This window comes from Pteronotus mesoamericanus, unplaced genomic scaffold (assembly GCF_021234165.1).
Source record: "Pteronotus mesoamericanus isolate MK-2021 breed Mesoamerican mustached bat unplaced genomic scaffold, CSHL_Meso_final contig_55, whole genome shotgun sequence".
Classification (NCBI taxonomy): domain Eukaryota; kingdom Metazoa; phylum Chordata; class Mammalia; order Chiroptera; family Mormoopidae; genus Pteronotus; species Pteronotus mesoamericanus.
In genome coordinates this window covers 3,576,889-3,602,150 of record NW_026555198.1, presented here as the reverse complement: position 1 = coordinate 3,602,150, position 25,262 = coordinate 3,576,889, and the positions used below count along the sequence as shown (strand labels likewise).

General features: G+C 37.9%; 1 protein-coding gene across 4 annotated transcripts in view; it reads left to right on the top strand.

Moving 5' to 3' along the window:
- ATP11C (ATPase phospholipid transporting 11C) overlaps positions 1-25,262 on the top strand; it is a 180,902-nt gene that overhangs the window by 99,384 nt on the left and 56,256 nt on the right. For 3 of the 4 annotated variants that reach the window (XM_054579565.1, XM_054579567.1, XM_054579564.1), the window contains exons 6-16: positions 8,192-8,320; positions 10,021-10,124; positions 11,331-11,381; positions 12,421-12,485; positions 12,804-12,885; positions 13,891-14,041; positions 14,650-14,847; positions 19,909-20,070; positions 20,755-20,906; positions 21,886-21,957; positions 23,824-23,897. In XM_054579565.1, coding sequence (XP_054435540.1) covers positions 8,192-8,320; positions 10,021-10,124; positions 11,331-11,381; positions 12,421-12,485; positions 12,804-12,885; positions 13,891-14,041; positions 14,650-14,847; positions 19,909-20,070; positions 20,755-20,906; positions 21,886-21,957; positions 23,824-23,897 — 1,240 coding nt within the window. The remainder of the gene's footprint in view (positions 1-8,191; positions 8,321-10,020; positions 10,125-11,330; positions 11,382-12,420; positions 12,486-12,803; positions 12,886-13,890; positions 14,042-14,649; positions 14,848-19,908; positions 20,071-20,754; positions 20,907-21,885; positions 21,958-23,823; positions 23,898-25,262) is intronic. The other variant, XM_054579568.1, reaches the window with a different exon arrangement.

Sequence of the window (25,262 nt, the reverse complement as noted above, 5' to 3'; positions counted from 1 at the left end):
TATTTAGCAAATATTTGGCAATATTTGCTTCAAAATATTTTGAGGATATTGGTCTGTAGTTGTATTTTCTTGTGTATTTTTCTGGTAATGGTATTAGGGTATTATAGAATAAGTTTAGTGGTATACCCTCTTTTTCCATTCTTTAGGAGAATTTTAGAAGGATTGATGTTATTTCTTCTTTAAATGCGTGGTATAATTATCCAATGAAATCATCTGGTTCTGTTCTTTTCTTTTGGGGAAGGATTTTTATTCTTGGTTTCATCTTCTCACTAGTATTGGATCTGTTCAGGTATCTTATTCCTTCATGATTCAGTTTTGGCAGGTGCTATGTTTCTAGGCATATTTTTGATTCTTCTATGTTACCCTGTTTGTCTTGTCGGAATATAGTTGTTTGTAGTCTCTTATCCTTTTTATTTCATGTCATCAGTTGTAATGTCTTTTTTTTTAGATATTTGAGGGTGTTTTTTTTTTTTCTTAGACTGGCTTAGGGTTTGTCAATTTTGTTGATTTTGCATGGTATTATTTTTAAAATGATATTTCTGTGTGAATGTGGTTAAAATATGAAAGATAATATAAATCAAATTCCCCAGAACTAGGGGAAAAAGATGGTTGGAGCCGAAAGAGAAGCAGGTAGGTGAAAGTAGCATCCCAGAATGGTTTAGGACTGTCATATAAATTCATAAAAATGATACTTCCTGTACTTTTATCAAGTGTTGTCACTGCTGAATTATTTACTAAATAACTGGAATTTCTGGACATAAGTTCTCTATAGCCCCAGTGATAAGTAAATTGTGTTGCATCTTATAGTAATGATGGGAAGATGGCTACAAAGTAGGAGAGTTACCGGAGTTTGGCATAGAATGTCTTTTCCTTATTCTTTTTCCTCCATTCTCTGCATCCCAGAGGGGAAGACCCTGTGATGTACTAGAGCGGGTGCAATCTGAATTTTTCAAACCAGTTGGTAGAAACTCAGCATTGCTGTTCAGCAGAATCAAGACATCCTTAATAATTCATAGCATTAAATCTGTTGCTCACAAGGCACTTAGTGTAATTGCAAAGCAAGTAAAAGTCTCCTTTTTCTGTCCCTTTCTTCCAGTTTCTCTTTCTGATTTTGCTGTCACCTCCTCTCTCTTAGAAAGACACCCATCTTCTACCTTCCCTTCACTAGGCTTCATTGCCTTAAGGCTTTACAGTCAGGAATCATATTAATTAAATCAGTTGTTGCTGTTTGATTATTTGATTGAGTCTTTTCTGTAGGATTTGTATGTATAAAGAGAGGCTTATAAACCAAAAGTGTCTAAATGTTTAATTGTTGAGCAGGAGAATGACTTGGTCCATATCCTCAGAACAGTGGGAATTCTTTGAAGGGTTTTAAAGTCAGGGAGTGACATGATCTCTCTCTCTCTCTCTCTCTCTCTCTCTCTCTCTCTCTCTCTCTCTCTCTCTCTCTTTAAGACACTGTTTTAAAAAGACAACTCTGGACAGTGGCAAAAGTGGAATCAGAGAGACCAGTTAGATAGCTACTGCAAAAGATGGTAAGAGTTTATATTAGGATGATAGTAGTAAAGATAATTATAAAAAATAGTTAACATTTACATATTACATCAATATGCCAAACACTCCCTTCTACATTATATTAACTAATTTCATCCTTAATTTGTAACACTTCAATGAGGTAGGATGTGCCTTTTTTTGGTATTACTATCCCCTCTTTATAACTGATGATAGTGAGGCACAGAGATGCTAAGAAACTTACACACAACTAGTGGAAATCAGGATGTAGTGATATATTGGATCGAGAGAGTGAGACATGATGGAACTGGAGAATATTATGCTAAGTGAAATAAGCCAGGCAGCAAAAGATAAATACCGTATGATGTGACCTATAAGTGGAACCTAACAAACAAAAGAAACAAGTGCGTAAAATAGACCAGAGACAAGGAGATAAGGAACAAACTGACAGTGACCAGAGGGGAGTAAGGAGGGGGATAAGTGGGGAAAGAAGGGGAAGGGTCTGTTCAAGGAACATGTATAAAGGACTCATGCTAATAGACAGCAGGGCGGGGGCAGACTGAGGGAGCAGGGGTGTGTGAGGCAAGGAAGAGCAACAGGGGAAAAATTAAGGCAACTGTAAATGAACAGCAATTTAAAAAAAAAGAATAGAGATAGCCTTTTTGGTTTTGGCAAGAACAACTGGATAAATTAAATAATGCAATTAAACAAAATGCTAGTGCTATTAAGTAAGATGGAGAAGAACAGGTTGAGGGACAGGTGGAAGTGAAGGGAAATTAGGAATTAAGCTTTGGCCATGTCAGTACTGAGATATCTGTTAGACATCCAGATGAAATTGTCAAGACTGGAGCTCAGAGATGTTTTAGGTGGAAATAGAAATTTGGATTTCATCAGCATATAGATGGCATATGAAGCTATGAGACTGGATGAAATCACATAGAGCATAGAGAAGACAACCCAGATACAGAACTTGTAGAATCCAGTTGCAGATATTTGTAAGGGAAAGAGTATGGGCATTTTGGCATTAGAAATATTGGAAGAGTTTCTTCAGGTTTACTGATTATTTCCTTTGCTGTATCCAGTCCACTGATAAGCCCATTAAAGGAAATCTTTATTTATGATGTCATATTTTTTTCATTTCCAGCTCCTCCATTTGTTCTATTTTTTTATAGTTTCCTTCTCGCTGCCCAAATTCTTCATCTGAATATGAATGTTGTCTACCTTTTCCACTAAGTACTTTAAAATCTTAATCAGAGCTATTTTTACATTCCTGTTTCATAATTTCAAAATCTGAACATTTCTGGGGATGGTCCTATTGACTCCTTTATCTGTTGATGACAGGTTGATTTTTATCATGTATTTTATCATGTATTTTGTGTGTCTCGTTTTTTAAATTGAATTCGAACACTACATAAAAGGATGCTAGAGACGTGGTAAACAGTATTTATATTCTGAACTGGGCAGGCCTCTTCTGCCAGCCCATTGGTGTTGGGCGTTACGTCAGTCTAGTCAGGAGTTGAACTGCTTTGGTTTTTGTTGTAGCTATTGATATTTCAGGACACCACTGGACTTCATGTTTTTGGACTGCTAGATTGCCATTGCCTTGTCCTTTATGTGGGGCCTGGGGTGCCAAATGGTTTTTTTTTTTTGTGTGTGTTCCTTTTCTGCCCTCTGCAGATCCTATATCCCGGAGACCCAGTGGGTGCCTCCCTCTCTTCCCTTTCTCCTCCCTCAGTTGCTCAAGAGCGAGCAACTTCTTGTTATTCGTTGCAAGGCTCCTGTTTGGAACAGAGTGGTTTCTTGGACCTCATGCCCTAACCTCAATATTGCACATTTATGTACCTTTAACTCAGGGTGGAACTTTCCCATTACTCCCACCCCACCTCCGATGACAGCTGAACTTTGCCTTTTATCAGTGCTAAGTCCTTGGTAAGAGTGAGTTTCCTGTCCCATCCCCAGCAGCAGATGGCTTTTGCTTCTACTTCCTCTAGCAGTAGTGACATTTCCCTGGTACTGTGCCAGGGAGAATTTCTTGCCTTTCTCCTAGACAGATGGCTTTTGTCTCAAATGAGAAAAGGGTCCATGATTCTGGCATACAGTCCATCACGATCTATATGCCCATACCAGCGAGGAAGGTCTTTTAGGTCTCCTGTCCTCTTCCTTTCTCATGAGCACCCGGTGGATGCCTGTAGAGAAGATACAATGAGTGGTTATGGTCTCTTTTCTATCAAGATTGCATAGATTCTAATGTCATGTTAGCTCCTACCAAGCCTTTTAGATTTGGTTAAAATATAGCTTTCTTATACACGTTTATGGAAACTGTCTCTTCACCCTGTGCTTTTGTCAGTTGTGAAACAGTTGCCTCTCCTCAGAGGGATTTTTTAACTTCTGAAATTCAGTTCACTTGGTTGTCTTGTACCCTTAGCTGTAAAAAAGAAAAAAATTACGATTTTGTAGATTTTCTAATATTTATGTTGAGGAACAGTGCTACTGTCTTGAGGCTTTTAAGTTGCTAAGTGGAAACAGAACTCTGGAATTGTCTGACTGGACCATGTTGTTCCCTTTCTTTAAATGTCCTTTCCCAGTTCATCTTTGCCTTCAGGGTGAGGCCTAAACCCCTAAGCCTGGCTTGCCAGGACCTTTGTGATATAGCCCGTATCCATCTCATCAAGCCTTGATTTGCACTCCAGAGGCAGGGACCTTGATAGTTAATATATAAGCAAACCCTAAATGTCGTATTAGAAATTCTCTGTTTGTGGTCTTTATTTTTCAGTGCCTGAGAATCGCCTTCCATCCTTTAATGAGTGTTTCCTTCTTGTAACATGCTGTAGAGTTTAATTTATTTTTCTTTTCTGTATTTAAGCATCACTTATGGTTTTATGAAAGCAACATGAGTATATGTAATTGAGGAAGGAAATACCCAACAAATTAAAATGCTATTTACAAATTAGTTCAATTATTGATTCTATTACTCTTGGCGACTGATGAAGATTGGCAAAGAAAATAAAATTGTTCCCAAATAGATCTTAAGATCCTCATCTTTATCTGCCAAATTATGTAGCAAATAGGCAGGTGTATTATTTATTACTCTAGCATTTCATAATGAGTGTGTCTAGGTGTGCGAAATATCGACTGTTTAAACTCGTAAAGTGGATTATCTTCTGCCATCAGTGGCCTCCTCCCTTTATCTGAGGGTGCTGTACAAAAGTATTTTCTGAATGTGCCACAGTGTGAAAAACATTGGGAAGTGTTGGACTGGACAGTTCCCTACATTTTCCCCCCAAAAAAGTTAGGAGTAAAGCAGTTGGAAGGTATTGGTAATAATTATAATGAATACCTATCAGATTGTGTCTGTGTGCCAAGAGTTTGAAAAACACTACCTTTGTCCTCATTTCATGCTCAGACCAGTCCTATGAGGTATAATCATCTAGGGCACTTACCCATGGTTGTAAGTTAAGTGGCAAAGCTGGGGCATAAAATCAGGTCAAAAAGTCCTACCTTTTAACCATTGTAATTTTTTAAAATTATATTTTATTGATGATGCTATTACAGTTGTCCTGATTTTCCCCCCTTTGCTCCCCCTCCACCCAGGACCCCCACTCCCTCAGGCAATCTCCCCACCCTTGTCCATGTCCATGGGCCATGCATGTAAGTTCTTTGGCCACTCCATTTCCTATACTGTACTTTACATCCCCATGGCTATTCTGCATCTACCTATTTGTACTCCCTCCCCTCTTCTCCCATTCCTCCACACCCCCATCCCACCTGGAAACCATCAAAACAGTCTTCATATCCATGATTCTGTCTCTGTTCTTCTTTGCTCAGTTTGTTCTTTAGATTCAATTGTTTATAGTTATGTATTTTTTGCCATTTTATTGTTCATAATTTTGATACTCTTTTTCTTAAATAAATCCTTTTAACATTTCATATAATATTGGGTTGGTGGTGATGAACTCCTTTAGTTTTTTCTTGTCTGGGGAGTTCTTTATCTGCCCTTCAATTCTAAATGATAGCTTTGCTGGGTGGAGCAATCTTGGCTCTAGGTCCCTGCTTTTCATGACTTTGAATATTTCTAATAAATCCCTTCTAGCTTGCAAAGTTTCTTTTGAGAAATCAGCTGACAGTCTTATGGGAACTCATTTGTGGGTAACTCTCTGCTTTTCTCTTTTGCTCCTTAGATCATCTCTTTAACCTTTGGCATTTTAATTATGATGTGTTTGGAGTGGGTCTCTTTGCATCCATCTTGTTTGGGACTCTGTGCTTCCTGGACTTGCATGTCTATTTCCTTCGCAAAATTAGGGAAACTTTCTTTCATTATTTTTTCAAATAGATTTCCCATTTCTTGCTCTTTCTCTTCTTCTGGCACCCCTCTGATGCTCATGTTGGACCTCTTTTGACGTTGTCCCAGAGCCTACTTATACTATCCTCATTTTTTTTATTCTTCTTTTTTCTTTTAGTTGTTCTGACTGGTTATTTTTTGCTTCCTTATGTTCCAAATCATTGATTTGATCCTTCGCTTCATCCACTCTACTGTTGTTTCCCTGTAAATTGTTCTTCTTTTCAATTAGTGTATCCTTTATTTCTCACAGGATCTTTTTATGCTGTTAAGGCCCTCACTAAGTTCCTTGAGGATCCTTATAACCAGTCTTTTGAACTCTACATCTGACAGATTGCCTATCTCCATTTCATTTAGTCTTTTTCTGGGGTTTCAATCTGTTCATTTAGCCAATGTTTCTTTGTCTTCTTGTTTGGTAGCCTCCCCGTGTTTGTTTCTATGTATTAGGTAAAGTTACTTTGACTCTATCTTGGTAGTATGGCCTAATGTAGTAGGTGTCCTACAGGGTCCAGTGACACAGCCTCCCCTATCACCCAAGCTGGGTACTTAAGGTGCTCCCTCCTCTTGTAGTTGAGCCTTGGTTGCTGTTGGCAGGTCAATGGGAGGGATTTACTTAGGCCAGTCAACTGCAAGAACTGGCTGCGACCACTGACCACCAACCTCCACCCTCTGTGGAAGATCAGCTGTGGGAAGGCATGGTGGTGGTGCTCCAGTGTGATCTGTAGCTGTCCACTGGGTGCGCTGGCCCTGAGGTTTCCTGGGTGGTGCTGCCCAAGGTCAGCCTCCACCGGTGTTTTGCCTAGGGCCACCCTTCGTGAGCTATAAAGCAATCTGAGATGGCTGCTACCTGTACTGGGCTTGGAAACTCCCAGGTGAAGCCAAGCTGTGAAAGGAGGCTGGCTGCTCGCTGAGGCTAGCTGTTGCTTGTTTGACAGGATTTAGGAAGTTGTGAAACAGGAGCCAAATAAATCTAGCCATTCCTACAGGAAAGCAGCCTGGGAAGGCCGTAAGTTGGGTGGGATGGAGTCTCTGGGGATCTCCAAGGTGGGTCACACAGTGTTATCCAAGTTGATGGAGTCTCAGATATGGCATCAGCCTACCAGCTCTGTGCGGGGAGGGCATAGCAAAGGGACAATGGCCTATGCTCACCTCAATGCCAGACACTTCAGTCTTGCTCTGTACACCACTGGTGCCCTTCAAGCTGCCACCTCAGTATAGGAACTCAGAGGGAGTGAGTCTGAGTAGGCAAGTCCATGTGTGGGAACTACTTGAGGCTCTAGAATTTTCTTCCACTGACTCAATCCCCACTGATTGTTGCAGCCAGAAATTGTGGGGACTTACCTTCCTGGTGCTGGAACCCTGAGCTGGGGTGCCTGGTGTGGGACTGGGACTCCTCACTCCAGAGAGATCCCTCCTGAATTTTTATCCACCACACTGGGTGAGGGACCAACCTGTTCCATGTCTGCACCCCTCCTACCAGTCTGGATGGATGTGGTTTCTTTAATTCTATAGTTGTCAAACTTCCATTCAACTCAATTTCTGACGGTTCTGAGTGATGGCTGTTGTATATTTTAGTCGTAATTTTGATGTGGTTGTGCGAAGAGACAAGCTATGTTTGCTTACACTGCCATCTTGACTGGAAGTCTTAACCATTATGATTTATTCCCTACATTATTAAATTATGTGCAATAGAAAGGGTGCATGATTTCTTCTCTCATGTTTTTCTTTTCTCCTTGAGCTTTTGGTACTTACACAGAGGAAATTGTTTCTCATTTTTGTATTAGTTGATTGTTCTGATAGCAGATGAATTGTTGGAAAATGACCTATTTGAATTTTTGAAATGTTATGAGAAAAATAGGTGCCTGTAATTAAGTGAGAATTTCTGAGCACTGAAGAAGGAATTGGCACCCAAAAAAATAGCTGTTATCACATTGAAGGGAAAACATATTAAAATATGTGTGAATGCAGAGTGGGAGTGTCCTGCTGCTATTCAAGAAGTGCTCGAGTTTAGACATGTAGATTTTTTTTTGGATTCATTCACAAAGTGATAATGATTAGTGCTAGAAACATCAGAGAGCAAACGGCCCCCCTGGGTGCTGAAGTGTCATTCATTAGAGATTAAAGTTCAATACTAAGGTACACTGAAAGCATCACAAGTCCTTATGACTTTAAAGAGGATTCTGAATATTGAGTAATATCCTTTCATCAGTTTTCATGTGGTGTAAAATGCTGAGACACTTTCTAAATCCCGGAACAGGAGAGGTCTCTTTCTGTTCTTTTCACTTGCAGTATAATGAATACTTTGTTTGGAATTAAGAATATTTATATTTTTTTCCATTCTAGGTCGGTGACGTAGTAGAAGTCCAAGCAGATGAAACCTTTCCCTGTGATCTTATCCTTCTGTCTTCCTGCACTAGTGATGGAACCTGTTATGTTACTACAGCCAGTCTTGATGGGGAATCCAATTGCAAGGTAATGAAAACTAAACCTGGCCTAATCATTTTAAGCTTAGGATAGTTAAAATACTCCTTTTCACTGCCCCCTAATCTTTTATCTTATTTTATTTGTATAAGTTTTGTATTTGAAGACAGCTTGTATATAATTATCTTCGAACTTCTAAGCAAATTCTTAACTTTGGGGAAAAGGGTGGAGTTGAGTGAAGAAACTGCATGTCCCAAATGAAAGCCACCCCTTTTTTTTAATAGCATTGCTTGCATATCATATTGACATAACCTACTCAATATTTTATTAAGGCTCTTAAAAATGAGAGTCATCATAAGCTGAAACTATATAACTATGAAAATAATTTTAAGTACTCTCATCTTACAGTTTGATCTGTTTTTATTTTAAAAGTGATGAATATTTTTCTTTAAAAATGTTTATTCCTGGCATATAGAAAATCTAATCTGGAGTAATTTGATTGCTTTTTAAACAATACCTTAGGGTGTAGTTTGGCTAATGTTTGCTTTATTGCAACTAGGAAGAATTATAAATCTGTGAAAGTAAATTTGCTAAACTGGAAAAATCAATTACTTTCCTGGTACTTTTTGACACAGTCAATTTTTGGCCATCATCCAGAGTTCCGCAGAGCATGAATATGTATTCTCTACATGCTGCCTTTAAGAAATATTACTAATGTGCTCACTTCTGTGTGTATACTTGTGGGTTTTCCTTTGTTTATTTTATTCCATCTGGAATTGAGAACCAGGACTTAGTATATGAAGAAGGAACTTAAATGCCTTAGATGACTATATTCTGTACTTCAAGGGTGTGGTGATAAACTAGTCCCATTTCAACTGTTCAAAAACAAAGTTATATTCAAGGGAATGTCAAGGTAAAAATCAGGAAATCTACCTAAAGATTCCCTAATAGGGGAAAATGTTGTTTAGTTGACCCAATCAAATCAGCTGAAAGCACATAGGTTTTCAAAGTCAGGAGAGAGTTTTAAATATAGTTCAGGCAGCTCCATAGTATTCCTCAAAGGCTATGCAACAGCTTTCCCTTCTGTGTAAGTGGTGCAGTCTTTGAGTCTGTCAGCCTTTCTTTGATGATTTATAAATGGGTTCACTGGAGCCTGCCTTGAGTTCTGGGTAAATCAAGTACATGATATACCCTAGTAGAATATTCTGTCAGACTAAGGCAAAACACATCATCTTCTTGCTCCTTATATGAAATGTAGCCACTTGGAGCATTTTTAAGATCATTCATTATGCTATTTGGGTAATGAAACTATTAATGATTTTTTTTCATTCTGATGGCAAGACGTTAGCAGTCTTATGACCAAAAAGGATTTAATTAATATGTGGATATTTATATCACCATACACTACGGTGAGCAGAATAATAGGGTTCAGTAAAAATAAATGCATTAAATTTTTATGGGGGTTTCCGCTGATTATATACATGCTGCAAATGGGATTCTCTCTGCTGTCAGTATCAAGAAAAGCTTTCAGTTTTTTTCATTATCTTTGGAATCCCCTTGTGACAGGGTCATCTCTCTAACTATTTGTAATGTATTTTAAGAATTTAATTTAGTTGGAAATGTGCATCAGTACTTGTATTATTCTGCCAATGCCTCTTACTAAAACATACTGTGTTTCGGGAATCAGGTGGGTGTATGATTATGAAAAGAAATACTTTCTTGTTTTTGCTTTTGCTTCTGCTTTCATCTAGACACATTATGCAGTACGTGATACCATTGGACTGTGGACAGCTGAATCCATTGACACCCTCCGAGCAGCCATTGAATGTGAACAGCCTCAACCTGATCTCTACAAGTAAACATCACCTGGTTTCATTTTACTGCTGTCTGTTGGCTGTCCCTGTCTTTGCCACCAGTATTGGAAAGAAACACCCACCACTTAACAGCCTCCTTTCATTTGTGTTTTTATGAGCTGTTCCTTCCTTCTGGCAGGGAAATGAATCAAATCAGCCTTGTTCATTATCAGCCCAAGATAAATCATTATGAGCCCAGGCATCTTACTTTTGATTTTTTTTTATTTTTGTTATTTGTAAGCATGGCCATCTATCAAATATTAAAATGATATTATCCCATAAGACTGGCCTACCAAACTCATACATTAACTAAAACAAAAATAAACCACTTTGTGTGTCTTCTGACATCAAAGATAGAAGTGGATATGGAGCCATGGAATTAGTAGGAGCTCTCTTCTTTTATGTGATGATGATGATGAACTGCATATTGCAAATAAGCTCTTTTTTGTCCACAGTAAACAGTTAAGTGGAAGAAGTAGTATAATGGTACAATATCCTCTATTTTACTATACTCAGGCTTTCTGGAGTAGATTTGCTGATTAACAGTAATTGTGAGTTGTCAGAAATTTGGAATTTGATTTTTAAGCTGGTCAGTTTAGTTGATTACAGTATCAACAACAGCAGAGTAACAGGATTTATCCCCAAGTGTGCCAATTACTTTCATTGTATTATATACTATTACAAAGGGTTGTCCGGGCCAGTGGCAGCAGCATCACCTAGGAACCAGTTGGAAATGCAAATTATCACCTGAATCATAATCTTGGGTATGGGGCCCAAAAATCTGTAGTTTAATAAGCCCTCCAGTGATTCTGATGCATGCTAAAGTGAAAGAACTACTGATCTAAATACTGCTTTTTAAAGTTGTGTTAGCACCAAAAAAATTTTCTTCACATGAATCTAAAATAGAAGCCAATTATTTATATAAAGTATAAATGATAGGGGTGTTATGTGCATACACAATGCCAAGGAGATCTTGAAAATCAATTTAGAATATTTGTTTGCATTCTTAAAATATTATTTTAAGAAGTAGGTTAAAATGGTATACACCTCACTGTTATTTCATAGCTTTTTCAAAAATATAATACACATTCTTAGTTCAAAGTTTTATCTCTTTTGTAATCTTTGTATTTTGATATATTTTCATATTTGTGGTATGTAGATTTTACCTGGATATGGAAAACTCATTTGCTATTTTGTTCTTTTTGCAGATTTGTTGGGCGAATCAATATCTATAGTAATAGTATTGAGGCTGTTGCGAGGTTAGTTTACTATTCCTATAATCTGTCCTTGTAGAGGGGTTGGTATTTCTCTTTTAAGCCCATTAAACTAGCCAAATACTTCTTTTATAGAGAGAGATGTAAAGGTGAATAAATATGGAATAACTAAACAGTGTCCCACTAGTGGTTCTTAGGTAACCAACCTTTTCATTGGTAGGGGCTCTTGTGGAGTAGTATATGCGCGCGCGCGTGTGCGTGCGTGTGCGTGCGTGCGTGTGTGTGTGTGTGCGTGTGTGTGTGTGTGTGTGTGTGTGTGTGTCCGTCCGTCCTGGGAGGAGGGTGGTATTAGAAGTGATGCCGAAGGTTTCCAAAATTGCAGAGCTCCAGACACTTTGATATTCCCAGATCTCTTCTAGGCACTGTATTTATTGTCCTTGGTTGTTCAGTGGTTTAAGGGGGAGTCACTGAGGGTATGGACAGTGGATAAAATGCTGGAATAATTACCTAGACTTAAGTAAAATGAAAGGCTAATCATTTATAACAAAGCAATTCATATAAAAAGGGGTGTTTTTTTCCCTCTTCTATCATCCAGTACCTCAACTTTTCCACTTGGCCTTTATACAATACTCAAAAGGAAGTAAAAGAAACGCCCGGTTGCCCAATGATCCCCCCAAAGGCGGGTTTACTCTCCTCTCTATAAATATGTTAGTGTGTCTATCCCACCTTGATGTTTGCCTCCCCGGTCTTTTATCTGTCACCTCTTTCTGTGTCTTGCTGTCTGCTGCTTTGTTCTGTTCTTGTCTTGCTGTCTATGGCTCATAACCCTTTATCTCTCTGCATCTCTTTACCTCTGCGTGTTGCTGGCTACTCCTGTATTGTGGTTTTATCTGTGCTGTACCCTCAAGTAACTTCAGAGGGAAGGATCTTTCAGCTGGTCCTGGGGAGGAAGCATGTGATATAAGTAGACAGATATATTTTGAACCCAGGACATTGATATATGGGAAAATTATGTCCCCAAAGTTGATGGTGCTATTTATTGGGTTGTTCATGCTTTATTTAGCTGTGTTCATTTTTTATTTAGGTCTTTGGGACCTGAAAATCTCTTGTTGAAAGGAGCTACACTGAAAAATACCAAGAGGATATATGGTGAACAATTTTTAAGATATACTTATCAGAAATACACTTTATAAAGCCTGTGCATAAAGAGTAGATGTTAAAAATTGAACATAGATAATTGCTATTTAATCTTAGCTTATTTTTAGGCATCGGGAATTTATAAGATAGTAAACCAATTTGAAATATGACAAATTATATAGAATTAAAATTATACTATAAATGATATATCAACTGTTGAATACAAGGTTTAAAATTCCTACTTTTATAGGATGAAAAAAAAATGGATAGATCCAGCTAGATGGGTAGTTGGTTGTAACTTAGTTTTCATTTTATTCTGTTATTCCTTAGGAGTTGCTGTTTACACTGGAATGGAAACCAAAATGGCTTTGAACTACCAAGGGAAATCTCAGAAACGTTCTGCTGTTGAAAAGTTAGTGTGCGCCACAATTTCTTTAGTTGTTATTGAACTGAGGTAGTTACTTCTCAGTAATTCCAATAAGAACCATAATGAAAAAACAGTATCAATTATACTAGCAGCTACCCTTTTGAGCACTTTTTATGTTACAGAAACTGTGCACAATGATTTGTATTTCTGATTTTGTTTAATCCCCTGAGCAGCTCTGTGGAGTCATTCCTGTTAGCCTATTCACTTTACAGATGAAGAAATCATCTCAGAGATAAGTGATTTACCTAAGCTCACCCAGCTATGAAAAGGCAGAGTTTAGTTGAAATATAAATTTATTTCCTTTATTTCTGGATAATGGCTTGGGGTCCTATAGTTGTTATATTTAAGGAGTTTCTACAACATAGATAATAGTCTCTAGGCAAATGTTGAAGTAGAACCTGGTAGACCTTCAAGCCAGTTGACACTGGCAGGGACCTAACTTGTTGGCACAGATATCCAGCACATCAGTGACACCCTCTCCATAGATCTACTTTGAAACTAAAAGAATCCGCAGTAAGCTTGAGGATTTCACATTTGCTTTCCCACCCAGTACTCCAGATCTTTAGGATTCAGGGAAACAGAGACAACCTACTCCTATAAGGGTTGAGTAGGTAGAGAGAGAGAGAGAGAGAGAGAGAGAGTGTGTGTGTGTGTGTGTGTGTGTGTGTGTGTGTGTGTCCCCTATCACTTTATAGGATCCTTACTAAGGCTGTGTTAATCTAGTCCGCCACTGCACATTGGGGAGCATTGGTCACCAACATACAGGTCAGGCATGGCTTTTCCATTTTACCACTTGATAGTAACACTTAGCAGTGATAACCGAGGTTCATTCATTCATACATACGTTCATACATACATACATACAGGCTTGTGCTGTGGTTACACATCATATGCAGGAGAAGCTTTAGAAAACTGAATAGTTTAATTTAAACCTGGATGATATCTTAAGTAATTAAATGATTTTTCAACCTATAATATCTTATTTTTCAGGTCCATTAATGCCTTCTTGATTGTGTATTTATTTATCTTACTGGCCAAAGCTGCAGTATGCACTACTCTAAAGTATGTTTGGCAGAGTACCCCATATAATGATGAACCGTGGTATAACCAAAAGACCCAGAAAGAACGGGATACTTTGAAGGTAATTTATTTTATGCTGAAAATTTTAACTATAGCACTTTTTGACCACACCACCCTTTATTGAAATGCTGCTCAGATAATGATGCCTTTTGTTAGTTTCTGGGTTCTCTCTTGCTTGTATGGTAGCCCTGAGCCATTACATAGTTAAGTTTTAGAGTTTTGTGGGGGTTTTTTGGTTTTTTACTTTGGCTTCTATGCTTGTTTATGGCTCTTTAAGAGTTTTAAATAATTCGGGCAAGAAGCTGGCATGTTAATATATAATATGAGCTTGTGGTACATTATGCGAGGAGCATAATGAATGTCAACGTATAAACTTTGCTCCTACATTCCTGTCTTGGGGTAGGAAGAGCAGACAACTTAAGGAAGTAAAAAAAGGATAGAGTGAAAATGTACATTTACTGAAGAATAATGACAAAATTGAGGGTGTTTTCACATACTGTGATAATAATCTTGACCGATGAATAGGGAATTTTGGAAGTTTTTGTCTTTATAGCAAGAGCAGTGCTTTCAGCATTGAAACACAAGATAGAAAGTTAACCTAGTTATTTATATTACACTTGTTTAATGGAACCGTGCACCTAATTAGCATGAACTATTTGTTTGTTTTAGGTTTTGAAAATGTTCACCGACTTCCTATCATTTATGGTTCTGTTCAACTTTATCATTCCTGTCTCCATGTATGTCACAGTAGAAATGCAGAAATTCTTGGGCTCCTTCTTCATTTCATGGGATAAGGACTTTTATGATGAAGAAATTAATGAAGGAGCCCTGGTTAACACATCAGACCTTAATGAAGAACTTGGTCAGGTTGGAACTTATTTTTACTTAAAATACGTTAACATAGTTAAAATATCTTTTCCTTGTAGTCTGGATTACTAATACATGTAACCATTTCACGTTTGGGAATGTGATTCAGAGAAAAAATTTATACAGACATGCAATGAAGGCACGCAACTTTTCCATAACTATAACATCAGTCATTTTGCTGGCATTTTTGAGAAGGACTTCAATTTGTGTATTGAATTTTAATGTTAAAGAAATTCTCTTTAAAACTCACCTGGTGATGTTTTCAGATCATTAGTTATTGCTTTGGAACAGGAAACGTAGTCTTCATCACCAACTATAACCATTCGTGGATAGAATATGGGTTAGTAAATAAAACTATTTTATAAATGCATTTTGTTCCATAAATTAGATTGACCAAAGTTGTCCTATTGACATTTTCTTAGTACATTTCTGGACAGATGCAATATAGACCTAGAAGCAATTGTTTATCATAGTTCAAAAATTTAAATGAAGGAAAAGTGTGAGGGCATGCACTCCTCAAAATGCTTTTTGCTTCCTATACCAATGTAGCCCAGGCTGTGACCGTGTTTCTAACCCAGGTGCATTTGTTTTCCCATGCAATGCAATCTAGCTATAATTCTTCAAGTGATGACTTCGTAGGTGCTTTCTTATCCGCACTGAGAGACTTTTTCCCTTTGTTTGAATTTACTGTGTCATGCAATGGTCTTCACAAACTCAGGGAACTTTTTGGCTGCATTTAATTCTCATGATATTTAGAATGTCAGGCATGTGGAAATGTCATTTCTGTGACTGTGAGAAGCAAATTCAGTTAATGGAACTGTGTGGCTGGAACAGGGCCTCACACTTGTTTTAAATGGTTCCAATTTGCATCTACATTTCAAAACTCTCACTGAATTTAGTCCCCCTCCACCCCCGCTCTCTATTTCTGTTCTTTACACAGCCTTTACATAAACCAAAGTACCCTCTTGACAGCTATAGTCACAAGAGTGAAAAAACTCTCCAGATATTATTTTGTTGAAAACCTGTCTTCAAAACTCCAGAATTCCAAACCATGGAATCTGCAATTCACACTGATACTAAGTCTCTAAGGATACAACAAGAAATGAATGAATGAATGCTTTCCCCTTAGATACTCTTCCCAGAAGATTCTTTTGTAAGTGATTTCAGCAGCAACAGCTGACTTTAGCCTTTTTAAACTAGAAGTTTTCATCAGGGACAGAGGTATATGAGCAAAACTACTCCAGTATAAAAGGCATCAATTAGTGGCATTTTTGCTTGAAAAACAAAAATTAAATTACAAGCCACCTCTTGGGAACTTTTTCCTGACAGCTGATTTTTTTAAATTTTATTTATTTATTTTTAGAGAAAGGGGAAGTGAGGGAGAAAGAGGGGGAGCTAAAGATTGATGTGAGAGAGAAACATTGATGGGTCGCTTCTCGCATGTGCCCCGACCAGGGACCGAACACACAACCCAGGCAAGTGCCCAGACTGGGAATTGAACCGGCAACCCCTTGCTCTGCAGGATGATGCCCAATGAACTGAGCCACACTGGTCAGTGCCTGTGACAGCTGGTTCAGTTGAGCAGATTCAGTGCTTGGCTGTGTGGATTAACCTACCCAAAGATGAACATGGCTAGCTAGGCTCAGGCTACTGCAGATAAAACAGCCATCATTCCATATGCCTAATGCCCACCAGAAACAGGCAGGATATCTGGGCCAGGTTCCGCTAGAAAAAACTCTTTATCTCTTCCTTTCAGATCTCCACCTCAGCAGATTCCATGTTACCTATGGGAATGTAATCCCTATCATTTAGACTGTATTCACACTGCAGAAAGTAAAGTGGAGCTTTGGGTAATGATCTGGTAAATTTGATCAGTGAAAAGAAACTACTGTCTTCATTTCATCCACCGCATCTTTCTCCAAACAAAACGTGCTTTTCTGTGTGTGATTGCCATTTACTTAATATAACCAGACCACCACCTCAATATATGCAGGGAAAAAAACAATTTGCCATCATTATCAGCTTACACATGTAGAAACTCTCGGAATGAAAATGCAAAGAAGTCTTGAAATAGTTTCTTAGATCATTCAGCTTTCAATGGAACATTACACACAAGATGCAGTATAACCAGTTTCCTCTTTGATGAGTCATAATTTAAGATATATAGGGCTTTCTGTGTTGCTAAAAGCAGTATCAATTAATTTTCATCAACACCATTGCAAGCACTTGCATAACCTGTGTTTTTTAAGATTTTATTTATTTTTAGAGAGAGGGAAAGGGAGGTAGAAAGAGAGGGAGAGAAACATCCATGTGTGGTTGCCTCTCCCACTCCCCCCACTGGGGACCTGGCCCACAACCCAGGCATGTGCCTTAGACTGGGAATCGAACCGGCGACCCTTTGGTTCACATGCTGGCACTCAATCAACTGAGCCACACCAGCCAGGGCTTGCATAACCTCTTTAAAAATGATCTACTTTAGTATTTTATAAAAATAGGAAGATGTGTTTAGGACATTGTTTTACTTGAGAAACAAAAAGAAGTAGACTGCTCATTCAGTTCAGTTGGAAAAGGATGGGGTCTTTTACAATCAGACATCAGTCATTTACACAACCAAGTGGTTTCAACCTATTTTGGAAAAATAACCTGTGGGGATAGCCTCCTTTTTAATATCCCCTCCCAGGCTTGCAGCTATGCTTAATGATTTGTCTGAGTATATCCTCTGATTCCAACAATTCAATCCGGTGATGTGTATTGAACTTCTGTGTATCTAGGATATGTTCTTGGTACTGCGGTTACTTCTATAAAGTAAATAAGAAATCCTCAAGTTTTTTACCATTTAGTTGGAGAAATACACATATAATACCTAACTATAGCAATGTGATCATAATAATTCAGAAAAATTAGGGAGGGTGGGATGATAGAAAGAGTCCAATATGTTTAGTTTTGCTTAAGTCAATAGCAATGACAATCAACATCTATTGAGCACATCATAGTTTGCAAACATGTGTATTGCTGAGCTTTATTTTGTATTCTTTGCAGCCCTGTGCAGCAGGTTTAGTTATTTAAGGCTAATATTTAAAGTTCAGAGAGATGAAGAGAATGTTCCCAAGGTCACAAAGTTAGTAGACACTGGAGCTGAGACTCCATTCCAGGTGTTCCTTTAGCTTGAACATGGTTGACCAATTTTGAACTATGAGATAGGCAATTTCATGTGTTCAACCTTCAGTTCAGAGTCCTTTCTACCTTAGGACATCTATCTCACTTTAGGCTTTCTATCTGTAAAGTGGTGGGTTTGAGCCTGTTGATAGAGAGGGGCCTTCTTTGCTGTTTCAAACCCACCACTAAAGAGGAAGAAGCTGTTGAGTCAGAGGCAACCAGCAGTCTGTCACTCTTTAGCCGTCTTTCTTCATTTAATATTAGAATACATGCTTTTTAATGACAGCCAATCCCCTCCCCCTTTCCTGAGTATAGGGTGTATATTAGAGCAGTGGTTCTCAAGTATGATCTTGGAATGAGGAGCATTAACATCACTTAATAGATTTCTGGAAATTCTCATTAACTGACCCTGTCTTAGAGCTACTGAATTAGAAACTCAGGATAGAACCCATTGATCTGAGTTTCAACAAGCCCTCCAATTAAGAGTGATGCACACTACAGTTTGATAATTACTATATTAGGTTATAGTTTATTGGCCTGTTCCTTTGAGATTTATTGTACACAGAGCCATACTGTACAACCTATTCTATATCAGTAAACAATTTCACTTTATATTTTTTAAAATTACCACCTTTGACACTCATAAAAGATTTCTGAATGGGTTAATTAATGTTCACCCTAGCACAGGAGGTGCAACAACTCAGGTAACCTTTAGGGGGAAATGAAGGTTAATAATTTTGATCAGAAAAAAAGCCCCAAAGACTCATTTAACTGGAAAAAATCTAACAACACAGGAATAATACCACTTGGATTAATTTAAAGAGAGAATTCAAACTTGGCTGGCTAAGAGGTAAAAAAAAAAAAGAAGAAGAAGAAGAAGATTGGAATGCTATATTTGTACCAGTGCTGCTAACGTAAAAAGCTTTGAAAAATAATTAGAAAGCAACTACTTCTGGAGTTCATCTCTTTCTCCCTTACATAATAGAAACCTTAATCTTGGGCTTATGCTTTTTTCTGTCAGCCCATAATTTTAACTATTTAAGCATAAATTGCCAAAAGAAGGATAAAATTGTGGGTTTCCAAAAGCCAGATGTTATAAATAGAAGAGATAAAAACTGAGATAAAATGGAAATGCTCAAAATGACTTATTTACATGGAAAATTTACTTTGTAGCTTATTTTTTCCATTATTTGTGAAAGTATGCTTATATTATACTTTAACCTATCATAAAACTCTGCTTTTTTAGTTTGGAAACTTTTCTGAGATGGATCTGAAAATATACATAGTTCATGAAAAGAAATCTCAATTATGTTTTTGATCATTATTGACTTATTCTGTCTCTTGATCAAGTGATTTAACATTATTATTTCCCCTCTCCCATCTATATTTTGTAGCTCTTATACACATTATATGAAACAATGCATTTTACTTCAATCCAATATAGTTATAGAATATTTTACTTTTTAAGGGAAAGTTTTATTATATCCCAGTTAATTTAGGGTGTGTGTGTGTGTGTGCAGATGCATACACACATCAAAGAAGTGGTCAGTCTATTCTTGTCTTCCCCTTGGAAAATTGACTTTTCTTTTGTAACTTCTTTATATCAAAATGAATAAGTATTAAATTGAAGGGTTCTTTGATAAAATAGACACATTCTTTCTTCCTAATAACCTTCTATATTGGAGTAGATCTGCCTTAGACATGTGATATTGTTTTGGTGTCTTTAAAAATACTCATTCATTTCTCATTCATTTGATAATATTGGTTCTGTAACTGCCTGACATTTGACAGGAAGTCTTAGAAAAGATGTTTCTTATGGATATGGAAATTGCTCTACCTTATACCCAACTAAAACCTAATCACAGTGAGCAAAGTTAAAATGTATGTTTATGTCCTTGTTTTCAGGTGGACTATATATTTACAGATAAAACTGGAACACTCACTGAAAACAGCATGGAATTCATTGAGTGCTGCATAGATGGGCACAAATATGAAGGTGTAACTCACGATACTGATGGACTCTCTCAAACTGATGGACCCTTAACATATTTTGACAAAGCAGATAAGGTGCCATTTTCTGCATTACCATTTTACCTTCAGAAATCAATCTATGTATGCATGTGTTAACCCCGCATAGTAGAAATGAAGAATTTGGGCCTCTGACATAGACTTTTCAATGACCATTTGTCCTCTCATTTTACCTTTCTTGTTTTACTAACACCTCTAGAATTTATAAACAAGTATTGTAGAATTTATAAGTAGAGAGAATTATTGGAGACTGTGTTTGGGTAAATCTTTCACTTTCCTGTCTGTGTGATCATAATTTTTTGTGCTTTTTCTTTAAAATATGAGCTGCTCCAAGAATTATATCTATTGAAATCACTCAAGTCCCAGGAGTATCTAGGCATAAAATGAACCAGAGTCTCCCTGTGCCTGAACTACTGCCAGACTGTGAATTAGATACTGAATGAACTCTTTTACGCCATGAAGAAGGCAATGCTTTGGTATTAGCTGGAGTTACACTAACCTGAAAGAGTTAACACAGCCCCCAGGGTATGTTAGCTGAGAACCAGGAATGCTGTTAGGTACCAGGAGGATATATAGCTCAATTGAGTATTAAGAATTTATAAATTTCGCTAGCTCAATTTGCCAGAGGTTATAGCTTTCTCTCCCATTAATATCTCTGTTCATGGACTAGTTACCGGTGATCAAAGTGAAAATAATAGGGTTTTTTTTGTTACTGTTTAACAGAATCGAGAAGAGCTCTTTCTCCGTGCCTTGTGTTTGTGCCATACTGTAGAAATTAAAACAAATGATGCTGTTGATGGAGCTACAGAAGCAGCTGAATTAACCTATATGTCCTCTTCACCAGATGAGATAGCTTTGGTGAAAGGAGCTACAAAGTAAGCACTTAAACTATTGTAGATAAGTTCTAGAGATCTACTATACAACGCCATATGTAAAGTTAACAATGCAGTATTTTAGCCCTTTGAAATTTGTTGAGAGTAGATCTCATGTTAAGTGTTTTTACCACAACAAAATAAGAAAGAGACACAAGGAAACTTTGAGAGGTATCAGATATCTCTTACCTTAATTGTGGTGATGATATCATGGGTATTTTCATGTATCCAAACTCATCAAATCACACACATTAAATATGTGCAGTTCTTTGTATATCAATTATACTTCAATAAAGTTGTTTTTAAAGCCCTAAGGGAAGTTGTAGAGAAATACATTAGCATTTTTGAAGAGTGAAAAAAAGTCATTTACTGTACTTGTCCTGAAAAAGTGAAATGACAGGACAGGAGTTATTTCTTTTCCTCTGTTTGCTGCAATTACCTTATCTTATAAATATTCTTATTCTTTAATAGAAAGTCGACTCCTTTATCTGAAAGCTTATGGAAAATTTCCAAACCCTAACAATTAAGAGCAAAAGGAAAATAGTAATACATAGAGATAACTTGCATTGCTATTTATGCATTTCAGCCAGCTGTCTAAATGTTCATGTTATATTTTGCAAATCATAACAATGGCCACTTTTTGTACAACACACTATTTCTGACGTGCTCCCAGCAATTTGGACATCATTTGGGAACAACAGTCCCATTTTACCCAGGAGACCCAAGATAATTAAGTAGCTAAAAGGTTACCCAGTGTGTTAGTTACAGAATTGGTATTACAAATTGCCTCTTTCTTGGTTACAGTTTGTGACTGGGCGTTGACTTGCTCTGTGTTATCATCTCAGCCAGTAAAGGGAAATACAGTTGTACATTGAGTTCCTCTGAAAGAGAAGAAAACACAAGATTACAAGTAACCCCAGTGCAAAGAAAGTTAATCATTCTTTAAAGATATACAAAGGTTTTTTTTTATTGTTTTTGACAGGTATGGGTTCACATTTTTAGGAATTCAGAATGGCCATATGAGAGTAGAGAACCAAAGAAAAGAAATAGAAGAGTAAGTAGCGCTGTGTGTTTGTTTGTCACGTCTTCACCCCACAGTCAACCTTAGTTGAATTTAGTAAGGGCAGCAAAGGAAACTGATAGCATCTGTAAGTGTAGGACTCCGCTCTCCCGGTTCAGAGTTTTATGTAAATATAGTTGGAGGAGGAGAAAGACATTTTTCATAGAATGGCAGAAATTGAGATTTAAGGTGGAAAGGATGCCAGTTTGGTTTACATATGAGTCCAGTAGCCTGAATGAGAGTCTGCCTGGACTTTCCTTCTGAAATGAAAATGCCATTTCAGGTCTCCAGCACACACTGCCTGAACAGTTAGTGGACATACATGAAACCTTCTGTCCAGAAGCCAACCCATTAACTCCGGGATTTTTTCAAGCCCAGCCAGTCATAGCAGCTTTGGTGTCAGAAGCTTTGTCTTGTTCTAGATGCTTAGGGTCGAAGCTCGGGACAAGTGCTCTGATGCATGAGTGTCTCCCCAGCAAAGAAAGCCACCTTGGCAAATTTGAATTAGGCTCTGTGATTAATTTGAATTCCTTCATCTGAACTTGAATTGTAATTTTTCTGGCTTACATTCTGGCCTGTAGCTTTTCATGAGACCCATCTCACAAACCTGTACTACATGTATATGTGCTTGGGGAATATGCACCTTTGGGGAGAGATGCTCAGAAGCCGGAGGAAGGCTCTTTGACTTGACTGCTAAGAGCCCAGAATCATCATCAGATCAGATTCTAGCCAGTTCACAACAGTGCCCCCATCTTGGCCAATGCCAAATGAAATGCTGCATGTTGATACCTTACACACACACATATCCGAAATTGATGACCTCTTCACTCCCATCAAAAACAAGCTTTGTAATAAACATTTTTAGGTCAAATGCTTATATTCAAGTTATTTATTTTCAAGAAAATATTTCCTCACATTTTGTTAATAATTAACTCCTGTTTTTACCCCTTTGCATTCTTCCATTTGATTACTGTAACTCAGACATCCACATACAAATCTGATTATACCATTCTACTGTTGAAACTCTTCAGTGGATTCCCATTGCTCTTAGGATAAAAGGCCACAATGTTCTCATTTCCCAGCCCCTGCTTACCTTTCTTACTATTCCCCTACCAACTAGATTTCAAGCCTCGGTGAACTCCTTTATATCCCCCCACCCATGGTCCATGTGCTGTCATGCTCTTGTGCCTTCGCGCATGCTCTTCCCTCTACTCAGCATGCCATGCTACCCTTTCTTCATTATATCACCTCTAGAGAATACAGCTCAGGTACAACTATTTCCAGGAAGCCTCCCTTTGGATGTCTTCATTCTTGCCCCTGCATCTCCCCTGTGAGTTCCTTTATTACACAGTGTTTGACAGACTGGGAGGTACTCATCTCATTACCTCTGACTCCCTTATCATATGGGGAGCCTTTTGCGGGAAGGGACTCAGGCAGATTCCTGTCTATTTTCCAGCACCTAGCACTGTGCCTGACACATAGTAGGCATTCTGTAGATGATTAAAATAATTGGCAGGATGGGACTATTTCTAGACCTCTTCAGATATGACTTGGTGGGACATCTGTTTGCCCCACATTCCCATGTAATTACTCTCTCCTTAGGATTTTAAGTATTATGGTGAGAGGATACAGATACCCCTCACTGACCATGGTGTCCTCTTGACAGCATGTTCTAAGCGCTGAGAACTTTAACAAATGCAATGGAAACCAACGGTTGTACACATAACCAACACCCCTTGCCCAAAGAGGAGAGCCCTGTTCATTTAAGGTGTTTGAATGTCTTAAGATGTTTCTCTAGTGTTTTATTTTTCTCCAATGTGCTCTAGGTGTTTTACTTTTCTCATTTTTCTTCTCATAAAGGTATGAACTTCTTCACACCTTAAACTTTGATTCTGTCCGCCGTCGTATGAGTGTCATTGTGAAGACTCAAGCAGGTCCGTATTTTGAAAATTTGACTTTCTCTCTTTTTACATTTTAGATTTACATGTTGACAGTTTCAAGAAAGAAAATATTTCAGTAGTGGTATATGATTACCTAACATCATGCAAAGCAGTAGCTTTTTTATAGGCCTAATGTATTTATGTAAGTAAGCACATATGTTCAGCCTGCCAGATTGTCAGCGGCAGAACCCCTGGTATGACAGCATTTGCATTTTCTTGGAAACTGAACTCTACTCCTCAGTCCTGGTTGTCCAAACACAAACTGAAAGGGTACATTTTTTGGTACTACTGACCAATCACCAACAATGTCTACGTGCAGCAGCCCAGTACAATCGTGGGGGTTTGTGATCGCTAACCATAAAGTGCTTGAGTGTAGAGAGTTGCTGGTTATCCCTCCCTGACATTCCTCATTCCCCGCTGCTTTACATTCCCTTGAAGCCAGTGAGCTAAAGATAACTAAGGGCTCACCTAATGGGAAAGGGCATTGTAATTTTACCCCAGCACTCACCTCTTTGACAGAGTAAAGAAGCTTATCCTTTGCGAGGGAACCAGTACCATCATGCCAGGGCCCCCCCCCCATATCTTTGGAAGGAGTCATGGTGGTTGGTGGTTGAATTCAGGAAGACTCATAGAAAGAACTGCTTCATTTGAGGGCTCTCAGAAGCCTCTGTATCTCTGTGTGTATGTGAGTGTATCTGTCTCCAGGTGTTATTTTTTTTTCCCAAAATAGCCTTGATTACTTTTCTAGTAATTCAATTTTTAGTATTAAATCTGTTGCAAATTCCTTAATGTGAGAATGGGAAGATACAGACATACTCGACAGGGAACATATCCAACTTCACATTATGTCAGTGTGGAATTTGCTTTGTGACTTTCAGACAAATTGGATGTGTGAGAAAAAAAATGAAAAAAAAAACCCTTAACATTTGAAATACTGGCTGTTTTCCCCTGTGCACCTGCACACATGCATTCTACGGCAAAGGTGAGATGCCTGGGGAAGTGGTTGGCCAAGGGCCTTGATTTCAGAGCTACATATTTTTCTTAACTTGTTGAACTCAGCATTTTGCCTTATGAGGATGAAGTTTCTTTCTTAATGCTCAACTGTGACTACTTTCTGGGCTGCAGGGACTGATACAAAGTTATACTTGTACTATCATTCTACCAAACTAGTCTCAAGTTTCAGGTAAAAACTATCAAGTCAGTGTTTTAAAAGCTAATTTGTATAGTTCTTGAAAATTATCTTGTTTAGTTTGAGTTTTGTCCTTGACACCTGTAGATGCCACACATGCTCTTTACACCATGACTGATGACATTTTCAAAGATCATTTGGGTGCAGCCTCTTGACACAAGCACAGTTTT